This window comes from Thalassophryne amazonica, chromosome 18, assembly GCF_902500255.1.
Source record: "Thalassophryne amazonica chromosome 18, fThaAma1.1, whole genome shotgun sequence".
Taxonomy (NCBI): Eukaryota; Metazoa; Chordata; class Actinopteri; order Batrachoidiformes; family Batrachoididae; genus Thalassophryne; species Thalassophryne amazonica.
Window position 1 is genome coordinate 27,624,403 of NC_047120.1, and position 12,802 is coordinate 27,637,204.

Consider the following 12,802-nt stretch of genomic DNA (forward strand, 5'->3'; position numbering starts at 1 on the left):
ACTAGAAGGAGAGAGCATATCTCACCCATATTGGCCTCTCTTCATTGGCTTCCTGTTAATTCTAGAATAGAATTTAAAATTCTTCTTCTTACTTATAAGGTTTTGAATAATCAGGTCCCATCTTATCTTAGGGACCTCGTAGTACCATATCACCCCAATAGAGCGCTTCGCTCTCAGACTGCAGGCTTACTTGTAGTTCCTAGGGTTTGTAAGAGTAGAATGGGAGGCAGAGCCTTCAGCTTTCAGGCTCCTCTCCTGTGGAACCAGCTCCCAATTCAGATCAGGGAGACAGACACCCTCTCTACTTTTAAGATTAGGCTTAAAACTTTCCTTTTTGCTAAAGCTTATAGTTAGGGCTGGATCAGGTGACCCTGAACCATCCCTTAGTTATGCTGCTATAGACGTAGACTGCTGGGGGGTTCCCATGATGCACTGTTTCTTTCTCTTTTTGCTCTGTATGCACCACTCTGCATTTAATCATTAGTGATCGATCTCTGCTCCCCTCCACAGCATGTCTTTTTCCTGGTTCTCTCCCTCAGCCCCAACCAGTCCCAGCAGAAGACTGCCCCTCCCTGAGCCTGGTTCTGCTGGAGGTTTCTTCCTGTTAAAAGGGAGTTTTTCCTTCCCACTGTAGCCAAGTGCTTGCTCACAGGGGGTCGTTTTGACCGTTGGGGTTTTACATAATTATTGTATGGCCTTGCCTTACAATATAAAGCGCCTTGGGGCAACTGTTTGTTGTGATTTGGCGCTATATAAAAAAATTGATTGATTGATTGATTGATTGACAGGAGCCTAAAATGAAAATCAGTCAAATAATTTTCTATGACGTTTTGGAGACAATCAAACCTTTTTGCTCATGTTGTGTTGTAATAATCTGAAGCGATCTCATATCCAAGAATAAATAAATAAGAATAATAAGTTACTTTACCTGACTGGTAGAAAAGATGAACTGGTTACTGTCCACATATGTCTGATCAGAGAAAATCTCTGGTTTCTCCATATTGAGCTCCTTGGAGATCTTCAGAAGCCCAAGAAGATGATTGTCTATTGCCATTCCTGTAATAGCCTGTAAAACATTTTTTTCTTTTTTTAGTAATAATAATGACTTTTCAGGTCAAAGCAAAAGAAAAAATCAGAATAGTACAGAATAGTCGTAATCCTGTTTTGGGGGGCAGTAGTGCTCTTTCCATCATAACAGTCACCTTATGTGTACCAAGTACACTGTAAGTGAACTACACAGCCAGTGTCTGGGTATAAAAAGAGTTGTTCACTAATTATGTCCGCCAAGAACGTAATAAAATCATCTGCGTTTTTTATTTGTCTGTCTGACTTTTAGCAGGATTACATCAAAATTACTTCACGGATTCTCACCAAATTTGCACCACAGAATTAGGGCATGGAAGACTCCACTGAATTTTGGAGGTCATCCAGATCTGGATTGGCAGACATCAGACATCTTGGATTGCTCTTGTTACAGAGTGTATTTAAACTTTCTGAGCCGTAACTTCATTGGATGTTTGGTACAATACCAAAACGTACCGACTGATACTTTCCTTTACCATAAACACTGATCACTATTGTAATTTTGAAAGACATGAACTCAAGCTTGTTGTATCTGTCACCCTCCACGAAGAATAGAACACTTTTTAATTCCTCAACCCTAAAGAGTCTCCATGTAGAGTTGTCCGACCCATGACAGCTGTGTGTGTCCTTCTGTCTGAACCAAATTCTTATTTACACTATTTAAATCACTGATTTTATGCATTGGATTAATTAAGGTGTATTTGAAGGTTTTAAGCCTGTCTCCCATTATTGATTTTTGATACCAAATTGTCTACAATTTCAGTATAAATATAAACAAAATCTGATACCCAATCAGGTCCTAAAGTCAGGTGCAATCGGTGGTAAAAGTAGCATTTTAGAATGCAATGACCAATTGGAACGCTTTAGATATGTTTATAAAATTTGTGATGTTGAGATAAATCGTGATCCAAAATAGTGATATAATAAATCTGCTTTAAGTAGTGCAGAGCACGGGTAATCTTGTGTAAAATTATTTGAAAATGGGAAATCGGATGTAACATGCAGTAATTGGGACGTACTGTTCTCTGAGCAGATACCTCCTGAGCTTCTGCAACATGAAAAGTATTCCGTGCACTTCAACAAAAGACAGTTTTGACATTTTATCATAGAAATTTGAGCTTTCTGTAAAGGGGGGGGAAATGCAAGAGGAGGTAGTATTTTGCTCACACAATGCCACATGTGGAAAAAAAAATCATATAATGAGAATCACATGTAATAGGGTGTATCATACATTATCAGATAAAAATCTTAGGTCATTACATTGCTATTGCATATGAATTTTGGCTGTGATTTTTAAAAATCAGGCCTGATGTCCTCAATTTTAAAAATGGGACTGAAATCAGAGCCATAAATTGGTAATGGGGAATCTGTCCTAACAATTTTGACAGACTGGTGCTGCATATTTTTCTTTTTAATGAAGCCACTCTTTTCAAATCTATCTTGTTCTTCTTATTCAGTTAAAATACAATTTAAGCTCATGGTCTTTCTCTTGTTTCTGATCTATGTTTTTTTTATAGAATTCAGGTCTGGGAGCATGTGCTGATGCCCCACGTTGCCACATCCACCACATTATGGAAGATGCTTGTGTCCTAAATGACAAAAACCCATTTAGACAACTGGTCCATCCCCAACTCCCAAAAGCAGCCATGTGTCTGCCACAGCCAGATAACACATGGGCCTGATGCAATTACTGAGGTCTTGAGCACTGAGACACCTGCATGCTGGATCATGACCAGGGGTTCCTCAGTTGAAGCCCCCACCAGATTGGAAAATCACTAAGGGCCCTTGGGCAAGGTTCTTAAACCCCCACTTATTCCTGCTGTGCAATTCAGCACTTTTCATGACAGTACCCTGACTCAGTGTGTGTATGGTTGAATACAAGGCATTATTGTAGAATATGTAGAGTTTCTGATTCAGATGGAAAATTGCTATAAATGCAGTCCATTTACCAATTCTAACAAAGGCACCTAAGCCACTGGTTTCCACAATCATACCACAACACCAAGTCCATACAACCACTCAACAGCATTATTGCAACTCTTCTTTCTTTTTAAAATAAAGACACTCTTGATGTACAGTGAGGAAAATAAGTATTTGAACACCCTGCGGTTTTGCAGGTTCTCCCACTTAGAAATCATGGAGAGGTCTGAAATTTTCATCTTAGGTGCATGTCCACTGTGAGAGACATAATCTAAAAAAAAAAAATCTGGAAATCACAATGTATGAGTTTTTTTTTAATAATTTGTATGTTACTGCTGCAAATAAGTATTTGAACACCTACCAAACAGTAAGAATTCTGGCTCACACACACCTGTTAATTTTTCTTTACGAAGCCCTCTTATTCTGCTCTCTGTACCTGTATTAATTGAACCTGTTTGAACTTGTTACCTGTATAAAAGACACCTGTTCACACACTCAGTTAATCACACTCCAACCTGTCCACCATAGCAAGACCAAAGAGCTGTCTAAGGACACCAGGGACAAAACTGTAGACCTGCACAAGGCTGGGATGGACTACAGGACAACAGGCAAGCAGCTTGGTAGAAGACCGCAACTGTTATGATTATTTATTAGAAAGTGGAAGAAACACAAGATGACTGTCAATCTCTCTCGGTCTGGGATTCCATGCAAGATCTCACTTTGTGGGGTAAGGATGATTCTGAGAAAGCTCAGAACTACACAGGAGGACCTGGTCAATGACCTGAAGAGAGCTGGGACCAGTCACAAAGATTACAATAGTAACATATGATGCTGTCATGGTTTAAAATCCTGCAGGGCAGCAAGGTCCCCCTGCTCAAGCCAACACATGTCCAGGCCCGTTTGAAGTTCACCAGTGACCATCTGGATGATCCAGAGGAGGCATGGGAGAAGGTCATGTGGTCAGATGAGACCAAAATAGAGCTTTTTGGAATCAACTCCATTTACCATGTTTAGAGGATGAGAACAACCCCAAGAAAAGCATCCCAACCGTGAAGCATGGGGGTGGAAACATCATACTCTGGGGGTGCTCTTCTGCAAAGGGGACAGGACGACTGCACCGTATTGAAGGGAGGCTGGATGGGGTCATGTATTGCAAGATTTTGGCAAACAACCTCCTTCCCTCAGTAAGAGCATTGAAGATAGGTCATGGCTGGGTCTTCCAGCATGACAATGACCCCAAACACACAGCCAGGGCAACTAAGGAGGGCCTCCGTAAGAAGCATTTCAAGGTCCTGGAGTGGCCTGACCAGTCTCCAGACCTGAACTCAATAGAAAATCTTTGGAGGGAGCAGAAACTCCAAACCTGAAAGATCTAGAGAAGATCTGTATGGAAGAGTGGACCAAAATCCCTGCTGCAGTGTGTGCAAACCTGGTGAAAAACTATAGGAAATGTTTGACCTCTGTAATTGCAAACAAAGGCTACTGTACCAAATATTAACATTGATTTTCACAGGTGTTCAAATACTTATTTGCAGCAGTAACATACAAATAAATTATTAAAAAATCATACACTGTGATTTCCGGATTTTTTTTTTTTTTTTTTTTTTAGATTATGTCTCTCACAGTGGACATGCACCTAAGATGAACATTTCAGACCCCTCCATGATTTCTCAGTGGGAGAACTTGCAAAACTGCAGGGTGTTCAAATACTTATTTTCCTCACTGTATCTTTGGACAAATTCAGATGGTATTTAAACTCAAAAACGTACCCATTTTAGCTACTTTTTTTGTAGTTTGGTGGTCATGCTGCCACTGTTTTTATATCAGCCATATTTAAGCATTTTGGGACAAATCAAAATATGGAAAGTAAAGATCTTATTCCTGCTTTAACTAACTTTGCTAGGCCAAGTGTCATAGTGTACATTAATGTTTCCTACTGTAGCGTCTTGTTGAAAAACTTCTTGAACAGAAATTTTCTTACTCTTTACTGTTGTTCTACCATATTTTCCAGAGTATAAGTCACTGTATTTTAGTAATTTGGGAGATTCTACAAGTTATACTCGACTGTGTAACTTATATACCACAAAAAATAAATAAATAAATCTCATGTTCTTTATTCCTGCTAATAACTCTTTATGGATGCCTTTCCCAGGAATTACAGCACTAAACAAAATAAAGTGTAAAAGAATAAATGCTAATAATAAAAGTAAACTACAACGATGCACAAAAATCCCAAATTAAAGAGCTGATAATACAGAAAAAAAGGGTATGACTTATACTCCAGAAAATATGGGCTCTAATAATGTTGTGTCATACTTACTGCAATTGTATAATTGGTCTGGGCATTAATTGCATCCCTCAGTCGTTTCATTTTCTCTGAGTCCTGCAAAAGAAATAAAAGAATATTTTTTCAGTATTTTCCCTTTCATGTGTGTAAACTGCTGGCAGATCGTGTGTTTTGGGAACAGGCTGGGTTTAGTGCGCCAATGTGGCCCAAGGCACCTGTTTGATTAAAACAGGCCACAGTGACCAGAATATTGGAGTTGCTCTGACATTTTGTGATAAATTGAGACAAATGACTTACAGCAAGAGTGGCTGCTTCATCCGTCATCGATTTGACAAAAGCCAGGGCCTCGGCGGTGGCTGAGCGAATGTTATCCACACGACCTTTTTGGAAACGGCGAATGGACGCACTTTCATAAGTGTGCACAAGTCTTCCATTACACCTGAGTACATGACACGTGTGATCAATAAATACTTTGAAACACTTGTTTAACAAAATACTTTAAAGAACATACTTGGATACAAATTTCCATGAATGTACTGTACTTGTAAAATGCAAGTTGTAGTGCAACTTGTATATATGCATCTGGGCTCATCTTCTGCTTTTTGATGAATTCTTTTCCATGAACTTTAAAGTTAAACACGTCCATGTCAAGATTATCCACCAGCCTGCAACAGAAAACAACCGCAAATATAAGGACTGATGGTTGTTTTTAATACAGTGGTGAAAGAGATTATCATGTGAATAAAATATTCTTTTAAATTAAATCTCATTTAATACCATAAAATTACATATAGCATGATATAATGAATTTCTGCAGATTCAAACCTGAGACTGATTATAGATAAAATCTAGAATACACCAAAGGAGTAACAATGGCCAATGTCAATAATAACTCCAACAACTGACAGAGCAGAGCAGTCAGTTTTTTTATTAACCAAATCCAAAATTATACGTATAGTTAGAATACAGTAAAGTAAGTCCCTTCAGCTGCTCCCTTGTTTGCACTTGGGGTCGCCACAGCAAATCCAAGGTGGATCTGCATGTTTGAATTGGCACAAGTTTTACGCCAGATGCCCTTCCTGACGCAACTCCACATTACATGGAGAAATGTGGCAGGGGTGAGATTTGAACCCGGAACCTTCTGAACTGAAACCAAGCGCATTAACCACTTGGCCACCACCCCTATAGTTAGAATACAACAGAGTATAAATAAGGTTTTTCCCAAAATCTTTATGATTCAAATAACATAATTATACCTCAAATATTAATGCTTTTGTATCAAGACTGAACTCCTGACATTAGTCATAGAGAAGGACAAAGATGTATCTCACAATTGATGATGATGAAAAAGTACTTTTGACTTTATATTCCAATAAATCTCCAACGTACATCGTTATCTGTTTGTACTTAATGGAAGCTCTTGGGAGCTCTTTCACCCCTGTACTTATGAGACACTAATGCAAGTATGGCTTCCAAAATAACACTAAAACATATCACACAAGCACTTATTTCAGTGTTGCTTAAACCTGACAAAGATTCAGCTGTTGCTTCAAGTTACCGAACCATAAGGTTAATTGTGATTTAAACTTATGACTAAGGTGCTGGCAATAAGAATGGAATCCGCGGAACCAAAATTTATACACTAAAACCAAGAAAGGTTTTTATTGAAAGAAGACAATATTAACTAATGTGTCAACCTTTCTTTTTGTATAAGTTGGAACATATTTGAAACAGAGAAACTATTTTTGATGCTGCTGTCAATTCATTAGTTCCTTAAAAAGCTTTTGATAGTTAATTGAACATGTCTATTAGCTCATAATTGTTAAAGTGTCTTAAAACACTTTAACTAATATATCCGATATGTAAAAAAGTGTTTGAGGACTTAAAATCAGATAAGCAATAACTGAGACAAACTAGCAAAGAATAGTTACCCAGTTGTAAATGTTTTTCATAAAAAAGAAAAAAATCTAAGCACACTTGGAATTAACGCATTAACATGGTGGTTTTAGGCTAAATAAACTCCAGTTCTTACAAAGTGCTTTTGTTCCTTCAGTGTGTTATAATTGTGCTAAAACTGTCAAACCCTTGCTCTTTCCTTATAGTGTTAGAATATTTATTTTACATTTTGAGTATTTTTTTTTTCACATTCTGTGTTGTATTGACTTAGAATAATTAATATTAGGAACCCACAAACCCTGCCTCATACTCTATGACTGTTGGGATAGGCTCCAGCACCCCTGGTACCCTTAATTGGAGTAAGTGGGTATAGAAAAAGGATGGATAGATGATTCCACAAACTGCAATACAGTAGGTTGCGGTACACACCTCTAAAGCTGGTTTGCAATCTGTTAATAAACACAAATTATCATTATTATTATTAATTTATAAGTCGTAAGTTTATTTTCAAACTGTGGCTGATGAAGTGACCGAGGTGAGTGCTTTAAAGCAGTGGTTTGTCAGGGATTTAATAGTTCATGTGTCTTGACAACATCGTTAGTATGATTAGTTTGTATTATTACAAATATCTGTAGTGTACGGCTTATTTTGTAGTTAATTGGCCTAGTATCAGTGAAGAAGCATGTGCTGCAGTTTTTAAAATGAGTGAGGTGATGGCTTCTGCACACTGCAGACACACATACAGAGGTACACAGGAGGTGCTTTACATATAGGATTCAGTCCCATTAATAATAAACACTTCTACCATTGGTTTAGAGCCAAAGCCAGTGAGATGATGTCCAGTTTAAAGAAGTCTAAAAAAAAATTCTATATTTGGTGGACATCAGTTTTTGAAAATCAGTCAAAACCTTTTATATCAAAAACAGAAAGAAATGCAAATCTTATATGAGAAGCTCGAAGAAGACAAAAAAAAAAAGTTTCTTGTCAAATGGTTACATTATACTGTAGTTGCCTAGTTTGGTTCAACAAGCCATCTAAACCAAACCAACTGTTTTAGGTTACTTAGATAACCAAAAAACACAATCAGGACAGTCCTAAAAAAAAAAGTGGAATGACTGAGGATCATCCAAATGTCAAAGTAATGAGTGGAGTGGACTTTAAAAATCAAGATCAATGGCCAAAGTCAAAATTCAGCCCAATGCTTACTCAACAAAAATATAAACGCAACACTTCTGGTTTTGCTCCCATTTTGTATGAGATGAACTCAAAGATCTAAAACTTCTTCCACATACACAATATCACCATTTCCCTCAAATATTGTTCACAAACCAGTCTAAATCTGTGATAGTGAGCACTTCTCCTTTGCTGAGATAATCCATCCCACCTCACAGGTGTGCCATACCAAGATGCTGATTAGACACCATGATTAGTGCACAGGTGTGCCTTAGACTGTCCACAATAAAAGGCCACTCTGAAAGGTGCAGTTTTATCACACAGCACAATGCCACAGATGTCGCAAGATTTGAGGGAGCGTGCAATTGGCATGCTGACAGCAAGAATGTCAACCAGAGCTGTTGCTCGTGTATTGAATATTCATGTCTCTACCATAAGCCGTCTCCAAAGGCGTTTCAGAGAATTTGGCAATACATCCAACCAGCCTCACAACCGCAGACCACGTGTAACCACACCAGCCCAGGACCTCCACATCCAGCATGTTCACCTCCAAGATCGTCTGAGACCAGCCACTCGGACAGCTGCTGGAACAATCGGTTTGCATAATCAAAGAATTTATGCACAAACTGTCAGAAACCGTCTCAGGGAAGCTCATCTGCATGCTCGTCGTCCTCATCGGGGTCTCGACCTGACTCCAGTTCATCGTCGTAACCGACTTGAGTGGGCAAATGCTCACATTCGCTGGCGTTTGGCACGTTGGAGAGGTGCTCTCTTCACGGATGATGCGAAGGAGATGTGTTGCACTGCATGAGGCAAATGGTGGTCCCACCAGATATTGACTGGTATCCCCCCCAATAAAACAAAACTGCACCTTTCAGAGTGGCCTTTTATTGTGGACATTCTAAGGCACACCTGTGCACTAATCATGGTGTCTAATCAGCATCTTGGTATGGCACACCTGTGAGGTGGGATGGATTATCTCAGCAAAGGAGAAGTGCTCACTATCACAGATTTCGACTGGTTTGTGAACAATATTTGAGGGAAATGGTGATATTGTGTATGTGGAAAAAGTTTTAGATCTTTGAGTTCATCTCATACAAAATGGGAGCAAAACCAAAAGTGTTGCGTTTATATTTTTGTTGAGTGTATATTTCGGATATTTTGAATGGCTGTTCTGCGATAGGCTGGCACCCTATCCTGGGTGTACCCCACCTCACATCCTATGACTGCTGAGATGGGCTCTACCCTCCCCATGACCCTTGACTGAAGTAAGCCGGTACAAAAATGAATGAATGAACGAATGAATGGGTAGTCCAAAGAATTTTTTTAAAAATATGCTAATTTGAAGTCTTATTTCAATTTAACCTTGGATGACCTTGAAGGATCAAACTCCTTCTGAATGGTCACTTTAAGGGATTGGTTACAGATATACCTACTGTATGCTTACTACCTATTGATACAGGTGACCTTGGCAGATTAAACTAAAGGTCATGACTTTAATTCAAACAATTTGGACCCATTATGGACTAAACGCGATAGAAGGGTTGTTGCACTCCTTGAGTGCACCTTCTTGTTTACTAATTATATTACCACTAATTGCTAGCTCTGGCTATGTTATAATTGGTGTTGGTCTTGCCTCTGGAGTCTGCTTGCAGATGCCGCTAGTAGTCTTTGGAGTGGTGGGTTCCATTTCCAGAAGAGTCTCCGTGGTGATGGAAGTTCTCTCACAGTGGATGATGTGGCTGATTTGGCTGGACTCCCTGGTCTGTTCAGAATAACAATGACGTGACTTTGAATGTTGACCTAAGAGGAACTGGTGTCAAACCCCCATTCTGGTTGAAGACTTATATTCCACTACCTTGGGCAAACTTACATGTACTCCATCAGGTATTCAGAACACTGCTCCAGAACAATACCCTCAAATGCTGAATGCTCACACACCACTCCACACATGCCATCCAGACCTACAACAAACTGAGAGAAGGTGAGTTAACTTAGACCTAACTCCTTGCTCGTGGTGGATTTTGGATCATTTAAAAAGGTCCTACCTGCATTGACTTGTCATACCAGCGGTTTGCACCATTCTTCTCACGGCCTCCACCGTGCAGCATCAGCAGGGCCCTGGTGGTGTCACTGAGCTCTGAGCTGCAGGGCTCATCCAAACACACAACACACACACAGCTCTCTATCAGGACCAGAGATGCTCTGTTGATTGGCTCTATGCAGATGCAAGAAGAAGAGCGATGAGATATTCTGAATAATTCCCTGGATCTTATTTGACTTGGTAAGAGAGTGTGAGCTAAGACCTTTTGTTAGTGTTTCTCGAGCTTGTGCCCATTCTGTCCTCCCATCTGATGTGAGGATTCCAACAGGAGGTTGTCTCTCTTTGGCATTGTCTGCCATTGTCATTATTTTCTCCAGCTGAGAGAAGATCTCGATTTCGTTGAGCTGCTTGCCATTTGCAATAACATCCATTGCAAAAAACTAAAGAAAAAAAACAGAAATGACACTTTAACTATACACAGGTAGGTATGTGTTTATATCCTGACTTGCTAATAATTCTTGGAGAGTAATCTTATTGTACCACAATAATCATGATAATGGGTTTGCAATTGCTCCAGACTGAGACTAACATCCATCCTTTCAAAGAGTTCTTGGACTAGGCCATCAGAAGTATTTCCATACCTAGTAGAAGTGTTAAACTTGCCGAGATATTTATTTATCTGTGAAAGGGATTGACATTCATGCTTCTGGGTTCTCAGCCTTTGTGATGACAAACGTCTGGGAGGAGCTTATGGAGTCATGCAGTCACTGAACAGAGGTTTTTATGATTGCAGGAGAATGATGGTTCAATCTATTACTTCCTCTCTTATCATATTCTGTGAGACTTGGATACTAACCAGTGATCTGGGGCAACAGCTAGATGTATTCAGTCCTGGGACCCGTCGGAGGATCCTTGGGTACTGCTGGAGTTTGTCGCAAACTAACAGCTACTTAGGGAGACTCAAATGAGGTGTATTACTTGCATTACTTGATACAATATTTTGGCCATGTTGTGCATTTCTCTGCTTGTGTTCTACAAGCAATCACAGAGTTAGAATTCGGTTGATGGTTGACGTCTTTGGCGTGAAGCCAGACTGCTCCGGTTACTGAGCAGCAAGTAGCTGGAACTGAATTTTGTTTAGAATAATTCAATTTATTTCATTTATACAGTGCCAAATCACAACAAAGCTGCCTCAAGGTGTCCTTTACACGAAATAAGGTCTAACCTTAACAACCCCTAGTGCAAGCACACAGGCGACAGCGGTAAGGAAAAACGCTCGCTGATAATGTTGAGGAAGAAACCTCAAGCAGACCAGACTCAGAGGCCATTCTCACAGTTACAAGGTTTTTACAAAGTTTTACAAAGCTGAAGAAACAGGAAACAGAAAAACCAGAATAGCATCAAAAACAAAGTGCATTACTGAGATGAGCACACAGTCACTGGCGCCACAGGCAGGGGGTCACCCAGCGCCCTGGGATGTAGGGCCAGCATGTGTCCATCATGTGCTGTGTCAGCTTCACCCAGTAGGAACCTATTGTGAGGAAGCAATAATCCTTGTCAGAACCTGCCCTGGCACAGAGATCAGTGTAATACCTGCATAGTGATCACCCTTTCCAGATTTGGACAGTAAGTCCTTTCTTCCAGTCCATGTGGATGATACCCATATCCCAGATAATGTCCATCCAGCTATGCACTATGACTCCTATGGATAATACTCAGATACAAAATCCCTCCTGGTGTGCACATCAGTTATTCAATGCAATCCCCAAGCAAATTTTAAGATCTGGTTGCAGAAGAAATCTCACAATCCATTCGGACCACCAGTTGTGTTGAGTCCTCCAGCCAGATTGTGTGTAAATTGCTGAGAAACATTCTGATCTTGAAGTCTGACCAGATTTAATCTTGGACACTGAGCAGATGGTAGAAAGATTTCAGCTGAATCCTCAAGGAAGGTACAAGTATGTGGTCAGAATTCACAAGCAAAGCACTTCTAAAGATCCCTCAATCCTGTAGAATTCTCAAACATTTCCCCACAAGGATACAGTCAATCTCCTTGGCAAAACCACCAGTATTAGAATACCATGTCCAGTAGTGTCCCTCTTGGAACCAGGATCCAGCAACTCACAGCCCCTGACCTTTTGTAAAATTGAGGAGCAGTGATTTTAACCATGATTACGAGACCCAATGCAGTCCTCATAGCCAGTGGTACCGGAAAGAGCTGGTTGACCACTGCAACTGCCACTCTCTCCGTATGTCACCATTGGCATAATGAGACTTAAAGTGGGTGTATCAATAAGATGTGGAGTTTTCCAAGTTACCTCGACAGCAGTGGAACATGGCCAACCTTAGGGCCCTTTCACACATCATGCGGATTTGATTGAAGTGCAGACAAAGCGCAA

At 39.9% G+C, this 12,802-nt stretch overlaps 1 protein-coding gene and 1 long non-coding RNA gene across 2 annotated transcripts in view; one reads left to right on the forward strand and one right to left on the reverse strand.

Annotated features, from left to right (window-relative positions):
* The window catches only part of LOC117531167 (choline O-acetyltransferase-like), a 33,074-nt gene that overhangs the window by 8,810 nt on the left and 11,462 nt on the right, over window positions 1–12,802 (reverse strand). The window contains exons 7-14 of the mRNA XM_034194211.1: window positions 10,666–10,843; window positions 10,408–10,577; window positions 10,233–10,333; window positions 9,996–10,124; window positions 5,833–5,955; window positions 5,588–5,729; window positions 5,324–5,386; window positions 929–1,066 (exon numbers count right to left, since the gene is read on the reverse strand). Coding sequence (XP_034050102.1) covers window positions 929–1,066; window positions 5,324–5,386; window positions 5,588–5,729; window positions 5,833–5,955; window positions 9,996–10,124; window positions 10,233–10,333; window positions 10,408–10,577; window positions 10,666–10,843 — 1,044 coding nt within the window. The remainder of the gene's footprint in view (window positions 1–928; window positions 1,067–5,323; window positions 5,387–5,587; window positions 5,730–5,832; window positions 5,956–9,995; window positions 10,125–10,232; window positions 10,334–10,407; window positions 10,578–10,665; window positions 10,844–12,802) is intronic.
* LOC117531169 lies at window positions 5,901–9,569 on the forward strand. Its single transcript, XR_004566545.1, has 3 exons — window positions 5,901–6,007; window positions 7,854–7,858; window positions 9,504–9,569. It is a non-coding gene; the product is annotated as an uncharacterized LOC117531169 (long non-coding RNA).